Source organism: Netta rufina (assembly GCF_964035555.1).
Source record: "Netta rufina genome assembly, chromosome: 2".
NCBI classification, from domain to species: Eukaryota; Metazoa; Chordata; class Aves; order Anseriformes; family Anatidae; genus Netta; species Netta rufina.
Window position 1 is genome coordinate 46,128,211 of NC_140124.1, and position 18,312 is coordinate 46,146,522.

The 18,312-nt window shown below is 36.4% G+C and overlaps 1 protein-coding gene across 1 annotated transcript in view; it reads right to left on the minus strand.

Annotated features, from left to right (window-relative positions):
- LARS2 (leucyl-tRNA synthetase 2, mitochondrial) overlaps positions 1–18,312 on the minus strand; it is a 101,916-nt gene that overhangs the window by 49,901 nt on the left and 33,703 nt on the right. Inside the window, exons 6-7 of the mRNA XM_084282791.1 lie at positions 14,866–14,955; positions 10,567–10,710 (exon numbers count right to left, since the gene is read on the minus strand). Coding sequence (XP_084138917.1) covers positions 10,567–10,710; positions 14,866–14,955 — 234 coding nt within the window. The remainder of the gene's footprint in view (positions 1–10,566; positions 10,711–14,865; positions 14,956–18,312) is intronic.

Below are 18,312 nucleotides of genomic sequence, written 5' to 3' on the forward strand. Positions count from 1 at the left end.
TTCTTTGGAAGCATTTTATGCAATTTATCAAGTATGAAATTGGGCCAGTACGCAGAGAACTGGCTGGACACATCAGCAGATTTTTCTAAAATCTCTGCTTGGATATCCATCCTAATCTACATCGTATTTTTGCTGGCAGACGCATTTAAGCATGCGTGTGCTCTGCTGAAACAGACTGTAATTGCTTGCCAGAAAAACTGCCTAGATGTTTTTTCACTGCAGGATTAATACATCAAGATCCTTAATACCAGTGTGATAATGATTTTAACTCTAGTTAGCTGGCCTGATTAGGAGTTACAGGCTGTAGTTTGTCTGAGTCCAATTCTTCTCTTAACAATGCAATTGCTTCACACAGCTAAATATGGTGTGTAAGAGCCAACTTTGCTTCACCTGAATGAAAATAACAGAACTTATTCCATATGATGACACAGCCTAGCAGAGTATAGAAACACAAACCCTTCACATCTTAATGTGTACGTGAACGGTCGTACAGTGTGATTAAATTTTTTAAAATAAATTTGATGTGGAAGTACGATTCTCTGCTCTTTGTACACAGCACACTGCTTTGGTTTCTTGTCCAGGCTACAAATGACAAATGAAGCAGAAAACCAGCAACTTGCAAAACATGAACACCGTCTGTAGTGCAATAGAAGAAAAAACCTATATAGGATGTACACATATGTCATTGTAACTGTTGCTGTAAACTAACCTAGGATACTCACTAACACAGAAGGAGAAAGGAGCGTTAATTCTTACACACAGTAATGTACTTCTATATTCAAGTGTAAAAATTTGCATTCTGTGCAAATAAGGAGTTTTTTAAAAACTGCTTGAGGGAAAGTGAACACTTTTCATCTTTAAATCCAACAGCATTACACTCTGCAAAACCATAACTCTACAAATTTACATTAAAACCATCAGTAATTTTAAAAAGGCATATGGAGCCTGTTTGGGTATGTGACACTTTTTGAATTGAAGCTGACCTAAGCCAGCACAAAAGTTTCTGAATAGTATAAACTACATTTTGAAAAGTTAAATACCAACTCCATGAATTTTGCTTCCATGTTTTGTGTTTTTTTTTTTGTTGTTGTTGTTGTTTGTTTGTTTGTTTGTTTTTAAATCACTGACATGTTTGGTAAGATATCTTCTGAATTGTTAAGTTAGTTTGATTAATTTTCTGCCAATTATCCTTTTGCAATCACTGATATGATTCCTTAAACAAAAATTCTGACTCTCAAAGGCATGCACAGAGGTCCCAGTCACCTATGCCACAAGGTTTGTTTACGAGGCAGCATAGAAAAAACAATCAACAGGAGACACAAGTGAACTCCCAGCACACAGGGAAATAAACAAAAAACTCCCAGCACACAGGGAAATAAACAAAAATAAAACCAGGTTGGATTCTGCCATATACGAAGAACAAATACAGTGTTATAATTCAGAAAGTAGAGAGGGATAAACCTATCAAATGAATTCCATTTTTGAATTTCTGTTAATGACTCAGTGGTGAGAAACTTGCAAATATTAGGTTGCAGAGCCTGTTTCTACATGGAATACTTTCATTTTTTATGGCTTGGGAAGACAGAAAAGAACTTCAGATGCATACATCTAATCAAAAAAGAAATCACTCCTGTCTTAATGAACCACAAGGCTGAAACATTCAAGGTAAAGCATGGTACTGGGTCTGGCTGGGATGGAGTTAACCTTCCCCCTACCATGGGGATATTCCACACCAAATGGTGTCATGCTCAGTGATAAAAGCTGGGGAAGGGGAAGGAGGGTTGGGGCTCTCATTATGAAGACATCCTTCCTCTCAAACAACCACTGCACGTGTTGAGGCCCTGCTTCCTAGGACATGGCCAAACACTGCTCAAGTAGAGAAAAATTGCTTTCTCTCTCTTTGCTTCTGTGAGGTCTTTACTTTTTTGATGCTTTTTCCCCCTTTGTTTTTCCTTTAATTATATTATCCTCATCTCAACCAGTGAGCCTTTTTTTTTCTTGTCATATTTTCTCACCCCGTCTTCCTTTGAGGAGAGGGAGTGAGAGCGGTGTGATGGAGTTTAAGTTGGCCGTCTGTGCGAAACCACCGCAAGCGTAAATACATTTTGACAGTCTTCCAGATCTGAAGATCGACAGACACAGGAGAAAAAGCTAGAGAATTCAAAGCTACATCCAGGGCTGAAAATGTCTTCGAGGCTCCTACACCTTTAGGGAAGTTTGACTTAAGTGCTGGAGAAGTTGAAGATTCAGGATAAACTGATGTTCCACAGGACTGTTTTACTCTTTCAAAACAACTAGAAAATTCTGGCATAGATAGAAGATGAAAGTCAGCCAGTGAAGACGATCAGAGATGCACAAAATCAAGATGAATTTGCCATAAATTCATCACAGATAATGATGACCAGGTCTGAAACTAGAAATAATGTAACCCGAAAGTGGATGACCAATTTCACATATCCAACTGTATAGTCTGTTGAAGATTTACAGAGAAACAACTTTTGCATAGCAATCTTCAGACAAAAGAAAGTACATAAAACCAAAGAGCAGTGGTGCTTTATTATTTCCCAACACGATCTCACATCCAAAAGTTCCCCTGCTTGTAGTTCAAACATGAACACCTAAAAAAATCAGTCTCAACTTTGGAAATGAAATTTTTAATGAGTAATTCCTGCCACTAATTTCTTACTGAATAAGAGTATTTCAACTTCTCTATGGTAGTACAAGCAATAAAATGAAACATCTAAAGGTATAAAGCCAAACATTTATTCTACTTCCAATGAATTTACTTGAATGAAGTTGGAGAAATTTGCACTGTAACAAGAATAAAATAAAAAGGTCAGCAAAAGGTTTCATTTCAAAACCATTCAATTAAGAACAAAAAAATTAAAAGCATAAGCATTGCTTTTAAGGAAGAGTCAAAGAAATATTCAAGATCTGTTTGGATTAAAATTAAATGCTTCAGTTTATTTGATCAAGCTTCCAGAAGAGCAAGCAAATGTAAACTAAAGATTACACAAAATCATTTAATAAAACTTAATATACTAACTGAAGTACAGGAAATTAAAGTTAGGCTGCCCACTATTTTATTTTGCATTATATTGCACAGTTCCAGCTGTGATTATGTGGTACAGCTCCTGCTAGGAGTTTTTAATCTCTTCTTGTTCTGGTGTTTTTTTGGTTTTGTTTTTTACCTTTAGTAGTTGTCGTCTGTACTGTCATAGGTCACTCTTGACTCTTATTTCCCATGTGTGAAGTATACTGAAAACATATATAAAGAAGGAGCAATAACACAGATATTGCCTATGCTTCAAATTCTTCCCTGTAAATGTCTGAGCTGTCAGCAGTCTTTCCCTTTCTCAATAATTTATGGTCAACAAATGTCTCTGGTTTGACTACGTGTAACTGAGGCAAATAAATGACATCTCAAAAGCAAAAAGTAAACACGGTGTTCTTTTCTGGAGTTCTCCACAGTTGTTCTCATAGCAGCAATTACCAAAGAGAAAATATTCCCTTCCCAGTATGGCAAAGCATACCTTTGGGAAAAAAAAATATTAATTGATTCTGTAAATATAAAAGCTCTCAAAAATATTTGTTATCACTTTTAGTAGTACTCAGCTTTCACTATTTTGATTAATATTATGCCAAAAAGAAATTAAATTTATATTACTGTAGCACCAAATGATATGCTGCATTGATACCAGGATGAAAATATCACCCTGGTCTGGAAATGCACAAACATTTCCCTGTCTTGCCAAGCTGACAAAACAGGCATGATTTCTTTATTATAATGAAATGCTAAGAAAGCAGTGGGGACAGAGCTCTTGGTCCCCATCCAGAAGAGAGCTTTCAGTATGATTTAGGAGGAAGCGTTCCAAAGAGAGTTTTATCTGACCCATTTTGTTGGAAGAAGACAACTACGAGCTAGACCCCAAGTGTGGGAAGTGAAAAATCACACATAAAGCATGAAGACCTAGGGAGCCAGCATTTCTATTCTCCTCATAATGATGAGGCATTACCTCACGCTATGAAATCCAAAGTACTGTCAAGATTCTTAACATACTAAAATGCAGTACTTCAGTTTCATTACGGGGTAAAAAAGTAACCTGTCTCCTTAATAGCTCACAAATAAAATAAAAAACTAAAACCAAGTAAAAGATGATTATGTAAAAATCTCAACTATGTTCAGCCCAAAGGACCTGTCAGAAGCAGCGCAAACCCAGAAAAAAGCTGGAGAAGAACTGGAAGAATTGTTTGTTGTTTTGCCTTTACAGAGTCAGCACGATGCTAAAAGTTTCCACACTCACAGAACGTGAGGATTTGTTTCTAAATGCCTGTACAAAATAAATAATTAACAAAGACTACTGCTATTTAGCTATATGAAACCTTAACTTAAGAGTTTTGGCAGAACTTTGTAGGCCTTGTCCATTTCCCCCGTATTTAAATTAGATGTACGCGTACTATCTGAATGCTGTGCAAAAAAAGGGGAGATGATTTAAGATAAAACTTGTAGTTGCCTCAATTTTGTTTTGTTAAAAAAAATCTGCTAACGTGGATGATTTTTGAATTATTCAAAAAATATTTGGGGTTTTTAAAAATAATTAAAAAAATCAATAAAACGTGAAAATATATACTATATTGAATCAATTTAGGAAGAACAAGTGCTGTGCAAAGACTAACCTTATAGATTTGGATTTGAGGACTCAGTTGACTGTGCCTTAAAAAAGAACGCAGTAATAGCAATTTGCAGGTACACACAGAACATACTAACATTTACAGATAGATTTTTCCAATGAATCTGCCTACAGATTCAGCTGGGTAACCATAGAAACTAAATGTTTTAGCTTAAAACATCTTAAATGCACAGACAACAATTTGAATAATAATAATGCCATCAGTTTTTAATAATGCCATGCATTATACTTTTATCAAAGAAATCTGTCTGAAGAAAAATGACAGTTAAAATGTTGCTAGAATATCCATAAAATGTGCCATATATATTTCACATATACTTTTATATTTTTATATTTACTTGACAGTTTAAAAAATGGGTCATGATTATTTAGATCCCCAAAATACTTTCCGTTAATTACTTAATACATGGTCAATATTTCTACCCCTTGAAAAAAATACATTGCCAATGGTAAACTGTCATATGAGCAAACACTGCTTTGTTTGCATTTTTTATTTAAAAAAGAACTGTGAGCAGGTGTAGTAACAATAAAGGATTCAGAGTAAATCCACAAAAGATGATTCCTCTGGAAACCTAAAGAATAAAGTGTGCATATGAATTAAACACAGACTCCTGTAAGCACACAAGATGACTTCATAGCCCATTACTGATCATGTAGCTCCTTGTTGCTATCTGACTAGCACATTAAGCAAGCAGACGAGGATTATGCTTGCTAGTATTTATTTTTTATTGAGGTTGTGAGATACAGAAGATAACAGAAACAGATAAAAGGGTGAACGAGAAAGAGATGACTAGAAAGATCATCAATATGCAGTATAAAGAGATTGTATAGTTAAGGTAATTTGTGGATGCTTCAAGTAGAAAACAAATTGTATGCATACATATAATGCAACTATTATTGCTAGCTGGTATTTTGCATGAAGAATTAAGGGATAACAGATTCATTAAATATATTTTAAATGGATCCCAATCTATAAAAACGCTTATAAAAAAGGGACTTGCATTTTCCTCTGAGCCACGCAGGTAAGGTGTTACTTACTAGAAATAAAGCATTTTTCAACATACCGTCCCACTGCGTTAACTTAGAGAAAACTCAGGAAGGAATATGGGATTTGCAGAGAGCCTTGCTGCAGAAAAAGAACAGGGAAGGTGAAGCTTTCTGGCATTTTGTCTTGTATTTCTGTATACTTTTCAGAAGAAATAACAGTTGCCATTGAATGTGCAAGCAAAAGGTGACCAGAGTCAAATGGCTTTCCCATGAGATACCAAAAAACAGATTAGGGCCCCACTGTGCAAAGAGGAAGGGGAAGTAGAGCATATTTTAAAATTATTAATCCTTTAAAAGTAACCAAAGAGGGAAAAAGTATAAATCTTCCAGCAAAGGTGCAAGGATGAAATTACTACCAGATAATCTCTTTGTGCCTCCCATTTTTTTTCAGAATAAAACGCAGTGAAACTTAGTGAATAACAGAAATCTAGCCATACAACACAGAGAAAGTCTGATCCACTTGCACTTCACCACTAGCTTTTCCCAAAGCTTGTAAGAACAAGCCTTACACAAGGAATAAATGAATCTGCTCTGTGCTAATAAACTTGTCCAAGCTGTGAGATACAGGAAAGAGAGGGCAGGTGGGTTCTGATACAAATTCTGGCAATATGGCTCAAAGACCTAAGGGTTACTTTACTGGTAGAAAATGTAGGTCTTTGGATCATTGTTGGTCTTTGGAATCATTTTGACCTCACAAATCTGGTGCTATCTGACTTTCGCTCTCTGAACACCTGCAAAAGAAGCAAAACTGGACAGATGACACCAAGCAACTGGAACAGGAATGAGGAATGAAAATCTCAGGTCCAGACAAGTCTTGGAAGGCTGAGCCCCTTTCTTCATCTTTAAGTCAAAAAAGGTTGATCATAGGGGATGCCCAGTCCCATCAAGGACAATCTTTATAATGTCCTCTCAGATCTCCCATTTACAGGGGCCTGACATACGAAGTACCATAAGTAAAAGCGCTTTCTGCTACTCTAGTATGCTGGACTACGAAGGCTCACTTTAGGTGCCTGAAAATAACTGCAGAGAAGGCACTATGCACTTATTAATTGTAAGCCCCAAACAGCTGAAGGAAAAAAGGGAAGTGATATGATCTTGGAGGTCTTTTCCTACCTTAATGATTCTATGATTCTGTAATAACTATAAAGAAGCAGGTATTCTTTTAGAGAGGTATGTTCATTGATTAACTGCCAGGTAAGGATAAAAAATTATTTGTTGTACTTATTTATCATTAGGAGTACAAATACCCAGAGTCTCTGAACAGCAAAGACTTCCAAGAAATGGGAGTTGTATTGGTAATGCTTATGGTCCATGATATAAGGCAGGCAAATCTTTTTACAGAAATAAGTGTGTTCAGGACCAAGCAGTATGAAATAATGCCCCCTGCTGAAGTGAAGGTATTATCACCACTAATGTTGTCATCCTAAAATCATATTGGTGGTTAAAGATGTTTAGCTTAGAAGTCAAAGAGGTCTACAACTTCCTCGTAAGGGGGTGTCGAGAGGCAGGAGACCTTTTCTCCATTAACACCAGTGACAGGACCCGCGGGAACGGGGTTAAGCTGAGGCAGGGGAAATTTAGGCTGGACGTCAGGAGGGGGCTCTTCACAGAGAGGGTGGTTGCACACTGGAACAGGCTCCCCAGGGAAGTGGTCACTGCACCGAGCCTGGCTGAATTTAAGAAGAGATTGGACTGTGCACTTAGTCACATGGTCTGAACTTTTGGGTAGACCTGTGCGGTGTCAAGAGTTGGACTTGATGATCCTTAAGGGTCCCTTCCAACTCAGGATATTCTATGATTCTATGATTCTATGAGGTATCTTTATCTAACACACCTATTAGAACCAGCCCTATAAAATCCAGGCCCTCCACTCCAAGATGAAAGGCTCTGTGAATGCGAAAGCTGAATGAACTTCTTGCTCTTGATAAAGCCAAGTCTCCTGGAAAGGGCTTTTGAAAAGAGCTGGGGAAGAAGGGCTGAGGAACAGGAAGGATGATTGCTGTAACCATGCTGTTCAACACTGTGCTATTTAGGATGATGCAGATTCAAATCAACTGTCAACAGCCTGAATCCAAACAAGAAACAGGTTTGGAAGAAAGGACGTATATCTCTTACCACCTGTTGAAAAGCACCTCGAATAACTACTGTAAGGAATAAAGAAATGCATGAAAATTTGTGTTTTGGAGATAATTAGTCAAGATATTCAGACAGAGGAACTGAACTCGTAGCATTTAAGACCAGTAATGTGGCTTCTCTCAAGATGCTATTGTGAAGCTTCCCGATTATGTCAGTGTGGGCACACAGCCTCTAAGAGACTGAAATATTTTGCTATTGTTAGTTCAGAGACAGTCTCCCTCAGATCGGCAATCTTCAGTTGCAGCTTGCAGTTCATGAGCCATTTGGAGCTGTATGGCCAAAACAGTTCTTCAGAAGGTAAGACACAACAAGCATATTACCTAGTCACTTGTGACTTGAAAGAAAAAAATAAATACCAAAAAAATGGAATTTATCTTACTCTTCCAAACTGATAAATCCATGTAATATCAGATATTGGATTTATAATAGCAGAGCCTGACAGTCTCCTATTCTTATTTGAAGGTTTGAAAAAAAAAAAAAGTCTTTTTCCCCTTCTACAACCAAATGTTTAAAACTCTTGCCAAAAGAAGCAGAGTGAGACTGTTTAAAATGTGCCAGAACCACATCAAAAAATGGGAGTCAGTGGAGGCTGACTGAAAAGGAAAATCCAAACCACCTGCTGATAACTGGTAGCATCTGTCATTGTACCAAGAAGTGGGAGCACATGAAGGCAGTGCTTGCCAAAGCACTTGAGCTGGGAGCAATATGGCATCATTCATCAACTTGGTTGTATGAGCTAACATAGACCTACAGAATATCAATCAAGTGCAGAACAAACTTTTGGGAAAGCTTTATAGAAATCTGTAGAGTACCCACTGTCCCCTGTGGTAACACTTAAAGGTTTGGCAGAGATTGATATAAACACTCGTCCCCAAATAGAAAGTAGAAGAAGCTCTCACACATGATGCCACTGAAATGTTAAGGAGCAATATCTATGCTTTTACATCATATCCCCCTACCTTTTTCTAGGTAGGGCATACAGTAGTTACCTGAGGTGACATCTTTCTGGATGGAGGTAAGGGGTTGTGGATAGACAAGGTCCTTCCTGGCTTCAGTTAAGCCTGCTTATTGGAGAATGAGATCTGGGAGACCCGATCATCCCCAGAGCTTATGCTTTCCTGTAATGTCATTTCTTGGGTCAGAGACTAAAGACAAAAGATAAATCCTTCTCCCTAGAGGAGGGTGGATATTGAGCAAGAGGTAATAATGCTGTAAGCCAAGGGTGTTCCAAGGTTACTGAAAGGTTTCAGTTTGAAGGTTAATGAAAAGCTCCTCTACCTTTTTTTTTTTTCTTTTTTTTTTTTTTTTTATGAGTAGCTGTTTTAAAGCTGATCCACTTCACCGCTCTCACAGGGAAATAAGCAAACAGTAATTTGGTGCAAGCGATAGATACAACCCAGAAATGCTAGTCATTATTTTCTACAATCTATAAGGACAGTAGACAAAAGATGTACCAGTAAGCAGAGAAACTCTAGAGTTCCCCCCCAGCCTCAAACTGAGGTAAATGGTGAGCCGGGGGCAGACCCTGAAACATGATAAAGTGATCATGAACTCTGATGACAAGGGCACTTATAAAGAGCTCAGGACCTCGGGATCATTATGTGATTGTGCAGACATGCTCAGTTTTTCCTTCAGCTATAGCAAATGTTTCCTCCTTACTGCCAGAACAGGCAGTACAATCAGAAAATGTGCATCTTGACTATCATCTACACATACAGAAGACAAGGATCAGGCAGAAGATCAAAGTTTTGTCTCTTCATTATGAATGGACCCAAAGTGAGATCTAGATGCCTTCTACCTGCATGATGGTGGAAATTTGGTCTCTTGAATCTGAGGCTCAGAATAAGGGTCAAGGATGACTTTTTAACATTTTCTTGGGAATAACTTTCTCAATCTGTACTTGAAGTCCCAATACATAGAGTATTTGGATGGAATAAGGCCTTCAGCCACCCCAAACAGGAAGCTGACATTTTCATTTCAGAGAGCATAAAGCCAGCAAAATTTTGTAGAAGAATTCCTAGGTGTGGAAGCTATATTGTCTGATCGCAATCAAAATTTGAATTCATAAGATCAACAAAAAAAGATGCTTAAAGAACTTGAAAATATTTTTTAAATTACAGATAATCAAATAGAGTGGAATAGGAAGGAAAGTAAAACAGAAGGTCCAGATGAATCTTCAAGAAAGAGCTGTTAATTATAATTAACAACTGGTTCAGACCAGCTTATTTCAACACATGTTGAAATAAACTCTAAGTGACAGGCTGCACTCCACTGCTCATTCCATGAGCATAGGTCCAATGGGTTAATAACTACACTAGCTAGTTTCTAGTTCAAAACACTGCACAGCTGTACACTCTAAATATGAGGCAGATAAACACCTGATGTTAAATATAGGATAACAATGCACGAATGCAAGATACATTAATTTACCTCTAATTTATACTTTTCAATTTCTTCATAACTTAATCCCACATCAATTACTCAGAATTTTTTAAAGAAATGAACAGAAAGACTTCAAGGATAATCATTTTTTATATACATACACAGAACAGGGACAGATCACGTAGATCATTATATAATTATATATTACATAAACATGTGCATATAGAAGACCACATTCAGCTTGATGACTATTTCTAGAAGAGTTGCTTCCTTTATATGATACCACAATTTCTGAAACGTATCCTCATACCTTTGCATAAGCAGTAGTTTTGATAAACCACTGTTTGAGGTACTTCTGTTCCACTTTTGCTCCTGAACGCCATGAACAACCATTGTCATCCACCTGCTCATTTGCTAGAACAGTTTGATCCACTGGATCCCAATTGACCAAGGCCTAAAAAAAAAAATCAGGGAAAAAAAAAAAAAAGTATTTTAAGCAGCTATTTCAAAACCAGGATCTTACATTTTAGATACCAGAAGAATTATCCAGAAACATTTCTTGGGCCTATCTTCTACATTTGGATAATATCCATTTGAATCAACAATATGGACTCAACTGAAGATGTTTTGAATGTTCTTCTCAGAACTCAAAAAAAAACAACAACAAAAAAAGCTGTTGGCAGCATTTGTCATGATTGACGGGTAAGTGTTCCAATTTGCAATGCTGCAAACTACATAGTCTGATGCCTAAAAGTTGTCCAGCAATAATCCAAAAGTGTTGAGAGTAAGACTGAAAGGGATGGATGATTGAGGATGTACAACCTGAGAAGACAGAGTCTCATAAAAGTGTTATATTAAAGTGAAAGACTTGTCATTTTCTGCATATATCTTGTCAACTGCGCGAATTACTTTTGGAGTCATCTTTCCTACCAGTTATCAATACAAATACATTAAAGAAAATTTAAAGCGAAATAAATGTTGGCATTTAACTCTACAAACATGGTATTTTTGAGTGCTAACTGAAATACCAGACACACATGGCGGGGAGGGAAAAAAGCACAACCTGCCCCCACACAGTATTGAAAAATTTAGTTGACAATTTATCAGAAAGGATGTAAGACCACAAAAGATTCCTAAAAGCAGTGCAACAGTCATTCCAGAAGTGGCATCCAAGATAGACACTAACTTGAAAAAATGAACTGAAACAAGCAATGAAGAAGAGCAATGCATCTCATTTATTTGAGTGTTATTTAGTATTTGAGCTAAATCAAAGTTAAATCAGCTTGAATAACAAACATCAGCTCCAGCTCCACAGCACTAAAATACATTAAATGTTATTGAAAAATTTGAAATACATTCTTTGGGTATTGGGAGAACTTACTATCTCATTTTAAGAATAATCGCTGTCCTCATATTACTCACTTTTCATCTATCATTGATAACCTTCTGAAATGTCCGTTTCCAAACAACTGATACTGCTTAATTTTAAGTATGCTATGAATTCTTGGAAACAGTAAATATCACAGTCATTTTACAAACCTTGTAGTGAGGACAGAAAAAAAGACAGATGCACGGATCTCCTTCCTTTGAAATACTGTTGTTTTTGTTATCAGTGTATGTTATTTGTGTGTGTGCATGCACAGTCTGATTACCTACACAAAATTTATTATGATGAAATGGATCGAAGTCATTTCCTGATTAAAAACAAAATTATTTTCAAATGAAGCTTTTGTGAATTCAGTACATCATTGGCATTTGAATTTTATACAGTTTGGCTACCTACCATCTGTTTCCTACCAATAACACCACACTGGTTTCTATAACAGCCTTCTGAACACTCATTAGAAAATAAAAAGTGATCAGTATATTCCACTATTACAGGCCTGATTTCTGTACTTCAGAACACACACCTTTTTCAGTAATGATGAAAGACATTATGAAGTTGGCTTTAAAGTAATGATCTTTTCATTTATAAAGTTTTGAAAAAAACAATCACACTATGACAAAGTAACATCTAAAGAACTAAAAATCATGTAATATCAAGAAGTAATAAAATGTCAGTTTCATGAGGCATTATTAACATATGCTTGCATTAAATTGGCTATGAATCAAATTTGAGAAAAAATACTGTTTCTATTTTGATGATATTGGGGCAAATTTATGATGAAAATTTTGGAAAGTAATTGAACTGATTTATACAAGTGTAATTATTTAGCATAACATTCTTATGATTCATAGCAGGAAAATTTATCTAGACAGATGATGCAAAGAATAAAGCAAATACACATGTAAGGAATACATTGATGAAAGGTCTTGTCTGTGAATTTTTAGAGTTGTATTTTGTTCCTTCCGTCTCTTCCAGCCTTCTAACTAATATCCAGAACCCGGATATTAAGCTAAATCCTTAGATCCTACTTGTACTTTACAGAGGCAACTTCTTGAAAATGACAGCCTCTGAAACTATAGCCTCAGAAAGCAACTAAATTTCACCTATACAGAGAGCACGGTGTAAACGTGTACATCCTACAGGAGTTATTTAGATCTGCTCCCTACACCAATGATGGCCATATGCTTTTAAGGGAGGATGAATCTCATCTAACCTCAGACGTCTGTAGCATAAATATCTATCTCCAGGTTTGGTTTCCACAGTCTGCAGATATCTAATCAAAATAATCATTAGAGTCTAGACAGCAATTCATCTCAAATGAAATGAGACACCCACATCTGGCCAGATCAATAATCTCTAGAGTCTATTGACAGATCTCGATTGCAGGAAGAACAGAGAGAATTTTCCAGTGGTGAATTAAGACACGCCGTCTGCCGAAGCTGCAGCATCCAGACAGACATGGTTAACTCCCACTAAGTCCCACTCCCAGACATACTGAACCTGTGTCTCCCTACCAGGGTGATTTCTCATCAAAAACACATACTCCCAGAACAGCGTTAACTACACTAATGGTCTATATGAATCATTTTATCTCCACAGTAAGGCTATGAATTATCTCCTTGTACCCAAAATGAAATTGTAATAGAGGAGACTTCAAGCAGTGTAAAAGTACCACTTAATGTACATTGCAGGTATGCGGAAGACATGGGATAAACGTATGCTTTAAGTATATGTGACAGCTTGAAGAGACCCAGGGTTATGGGGTATATCACTGCCATCTGTTTCCTGTCAAAAAGCAACTGGTTTACATTCACTAGAGATTACATTCCCTACAGGTTTACAGATGCTGATTTCAGCTCTCAAACTGATTGTTGACTTTTAAGAGATACCACATCCAATCACTGGTACCCAAACACCTACAAGATTCCACAAAAATGAGGAGTCTGCACGCAGAATTTGTTTTCTATACCTACTAAAGAAGCTGCAAGCCTTGTGCTTTTCAAACTCACCTCAAATTATTCAAAGAAAAAAGCTACAGATAAAAATAAGTTTGCTGTGGAAAAGTTAGCGGTTAAATATTTGATCACAAAAAAGGAAAATAATTACAGAACAACAACAACAAAACAAAACAGAGAAACAAAGAAAAAAAAAAAACAACACACAGAACCAAAAAGAGCATGTTAGGAAATATTCAGTCTTTTTGCTGGCTGTCACTTAGGATCTCTGAATATATCTTGCCTATGGAAACAGGAAAAGTAGCTCAATAGCACCCTGCCTTTCCAAATGCTACCTTTCACCATCAACCTCTTTTCTCTGGGTTCAGAGAATAATTAGGTTACATCCATAATTACATCCTATGGGGTTTTCTGGTTTTCTACAGAATACAATTGAAACTTCAAAGCACATTTAGGAAATCTTTGTTTCCCTTTTCAGTTAGGAACATTTACTGAATTGCAGCTTTGTTTAGGTGCAGCTGTTCAGGTACTTAGGAACTGAGTTGCCATGGGTATGTAGAGAGTTTTTTTGGAATGCTAATTTAACACCTTTGCTTCACCTCCTGCTTAAGAAGTTAACCAAACCCTTCCCTTTTCATATAGCCTCATATGTTTTTTACAAAATACTATAAAGTCAAGAGTTTCTTAATATACTGCTAACTGAAAAAGAGCTGTGATAGTCTTACAGCATCTAAGATTTCTGTAATATTTTACAGATCACAAACAGGGTGCAGGAACTGGATAGTTAGGCACATAATCTCCACTTATCCTATCCAATTCTATCAGTTCTGAGACAGCATCACAGTAATATAATACAGTCAAATAATCTTGCTGCTGAAGAGACTCTTCATGATCACATTATCTTTTACATCTTCACAAGAGGGAAGTTAAGTCCTACAAAATTCTACGCCAAAGCCATGAAATAAACTAATAGTAGCTAGGTTCTGATCCTGCACTTCAATGTAAGTCACCGACAACAAACATTTCTAGTTTGCCATGCTGTAATACCCATCCATATCAGTTATATATAAAATTCAGTTATATATAGAATTAATTATATTTTGCAGTAATTTAAAACCAAGCAGAGCATCATTAATATCTAGGCACAGCATCATTAATATCTGGGCACTGAATGAATGTAAATGGTTATCCAGAAATGGGCTACCTATGCCATAAGTGACTTGAGTTAGTGAAGTGCAAGGTATTATAGATCAAAGCTTGTACCTACCTCTTTTTGATACACTATCCCAGCTTCAAAAAGCTTAAGAAAGAGATACTGTGTCCATTTGTAGTACTCTGGTAGACAAGTGGTTATTTCCTGTAGAAATGAAATAAAATAAAAATACCTGAAGCTATTCTTAGTATCTTCTTACAGCATTTTAACATATGCAATTAACTCAGAAGTGTGTAATGTATGCCACAGAGGAAAACAAAAGACAGCTAGCAAGTGTGGGACACACGGGGGGGGGAGCAGGGGGTGGGACTCTGGACTTCAAGGTGAAAGAGTGGCGAGGGTATCTCACAAGGAGGGGCAAATAAATGACCAAATAAATGCCCGTTTTAAAAGGCAAGCCAGCTCAAGGTAGGAAAGTGCTCCAGGCTGAAGTTAGGACGAAAGGGCCAGAAAGTAAAGAAAGAAGTTACAAGTGTGGGAGATTGTTAAGAGGGAAATAAAGACAGATAAAAATAAAAGACAAAGAAAAAAGAGGAATGGGAGTTGAGGCAACAGCATGTGAAAGTATCATAGATGGCTTTTTTTTTTAAACTTGACAACATTTAAAAAGTTTTTAGTGAACTCTAAAAACTAAAAAAAAACAACACCGTAACTTATCAGCTGCTTATAAGGTTTCATGTTTTAAAATATTTATTCTCAAACAAACAAACTACATTTCAAACAAACGTGGCTGTATACAGATGACTAAAGTACGATGTGATTCCTGACTCTCAATTTTCTCCACACAACCGCTGTGTTTTACAGGCGCAATGGATACACATACGCTTTCGCCCACATACTTGAAAGTTTGGCCAAAGTGAAAACAACTGTTTAATTCAGTACTTAAGTTCTAATTACCTCATAAATATGTAACAATAAACAAATCACATTTTCCCTGTCAACAGCTTTCCTTTTTAACTTGTACTTGTTTAACAAAGAAATATTTCTACAAACTGACTCACTTGTGCTTACTGAAGTCGAAGCTGACTCCCACACTGAACCTGAAACCACCAAGCATACATCTTGCTTTCTGAGTTACAGGGTTGTCAGTAAGCCTTTGATAACTATTCATAAACTGAATACATTTATCAAGTACCTCAAATAGCTCCAAATTTTGCAATGTCTTTCACCCTGGCTCTCCTGTCATCTAAGCTTCCCACTGCAGCTCCTGCAGCACACATCACTTGAGCCGCAGAGGATGTTGCTGATGTCACCTGAAGCATCCTACTATAAAAATTTTACGCTTTTTCTACAGCTTTATATTCCAGAGCTGAAACATTGCTTTGAACAATTAATATGACCTTTGAATAGCTATGCCTCAAAAGTGAGTACAAGAAGCTTTCAAGACCAGAGACATTTAATGGCAAGTTTGCAGCACAGCATGTGAAGACTTAGCCATGAAAAGCAGTTGCTTGATTAAAGCCTGTTCTCTGTTCTGAGAAAAAAAAAAAAAAAAGAAAGAAAAAAGAAAAAGAAAAAGAAAAAGAAATACACTAAGAAATCTGCTTTCTTATATATATATACACACACAAACACACATATACATGCATAAACATGCATATATATATATTGCCTCCACAACAGTGACATCAGTTCTGCCAGCGTGATGCCACTACAGGCACTGGAGTTGCATCAGTGTAGTATCAGAGACACAAAAGCACAGAGACTGTCCCTTTTAGTACAGCATAAGGTTATGTCAGCAACAGATAAACAGAGAACTAAAGTGAGAAGTCAAATAAAAACAAGGAAATGGAGTGAGATTTGCCCTTTTGGTCCTGACTGGCAGATGTATGTTAACCGAAACAAAAAGAGAGGGCATTTCTCCATCTAAACAGGCACGCTCAGGCTGTGGTACCAAGTCCTGGGAACACAACCTCATGTAGACACTCTCACGAGTTGTAAATCGATGTGCTTTTTAGAAAGAGATGCAGCAGAAATAGATCACCGAAGAAAATCTGCAGTCTGGTCACTGAACTACAAAAAGATCTTTCAAGCTCATCATTTATTTAACTTTATAACCATGAAGGTCTGATGGAATGTACGATGGTTAAGAAAGAGCAATCACATCACTACCAAGCAAAATGAGCAAGAATTTATGTGACTGCTGATGACGACAAGCTAGCAACCTGTTGACAATCTACAAACGTGTTTTTTTCTCCCCCCCTGTAGTTATCACATTAAGACGTACAGTGAAAAATATTTTTCCACGTATTCCAGTTACTGATTGTGATTAAACAAATTATGCCTGGTAAAAAGCTTCCAGTTGGTTGCCATCACGTTTAAATTAAGGTGACTGTTAAAGTTTCTATTTATGCTTCATGAGCATGACAAACATTTGCAATGCATTAACAGAGCTGACAATTCAGAAATGCATAAAAAGGGTTTCATAAAAAAGGGTTTGCAAAATAGCATGACAGGATCCTTTCAGCCTTCTAAAAACTTAACTTTCTGTTTCTCATTTGTGATCTGAGCACTACCATAGCAGCACACATATATAGTCCCATACCATAAAGCAGTTCAGTGAATATATATATAAACAGGATATTAGCACGTCCTCAAAATATGTACTAAAACACAGAACCCTTCTTACAAATAAGAAATATGTTACAAGCTGGTACCAGGCACATACAAAAGCTTTTTTTTTTTTTTTTCCCAATTAAACTCTCATTTACAGATTAAATACCTGTATTACAATTTAATTTAGACTTGATAGTAGTGAAACTTGGCAAGCAACTGGTTTGTGTTAAGGCTAAAAGAGCAACCATGAAAAATCTGATACAAACCTTTGCCTGCCAAAAAAATGGGAAAACCAACAGCAAACAATCCTTGATAAACAAAAATAGTTCTGAAGGGGAGATTTTGATCATTAGTAAAACTTTTCTAATGCCTTATTTTATAATTCATTATTTGTTCTAAATGTGCTGTTCTTACAACTTAGCTAAAACTGTTTTTTTTTCCTAAAGAAAAGGGTTGCATCTTCAAACAACTTCCACTGGTATTTTTTTTTTTAATATAAGTAATATTTACAGGTGGTATAAAAGTGTTTATTTGCTGTAAGATCCACCAGGTGCCATGAGTAACACCTAACTAGACAGAATTAATTTCCTAGTTTATTACTAATCATTTTCTTTCTAGCTGTCTTATGCTATAGTGAAAGCAACCATGTTATACTTCATACTTATTAAAAAGACAGTAAGGAGGAAAAGTCTGAACAGATTTTTTCAAGATCTTTCTTGGAAGATTAAACAGACTTTAAAGTATTATTCGTCTATTTTGGTATTAAAGGGCATATATCACCTAACATGGAAGCATAATTACTTGATTTTTGGAGGTTTAGAGCTAGGCTGAACTGAATTTCTAAATTCATTTGAATATTTGTATTTTGAAGGGCTTTAGTTTCATGCATTGTTAGCTACAAACTTCAAGCTGTGCTTACATTTTAGAGCACAAATATCTTTCCTG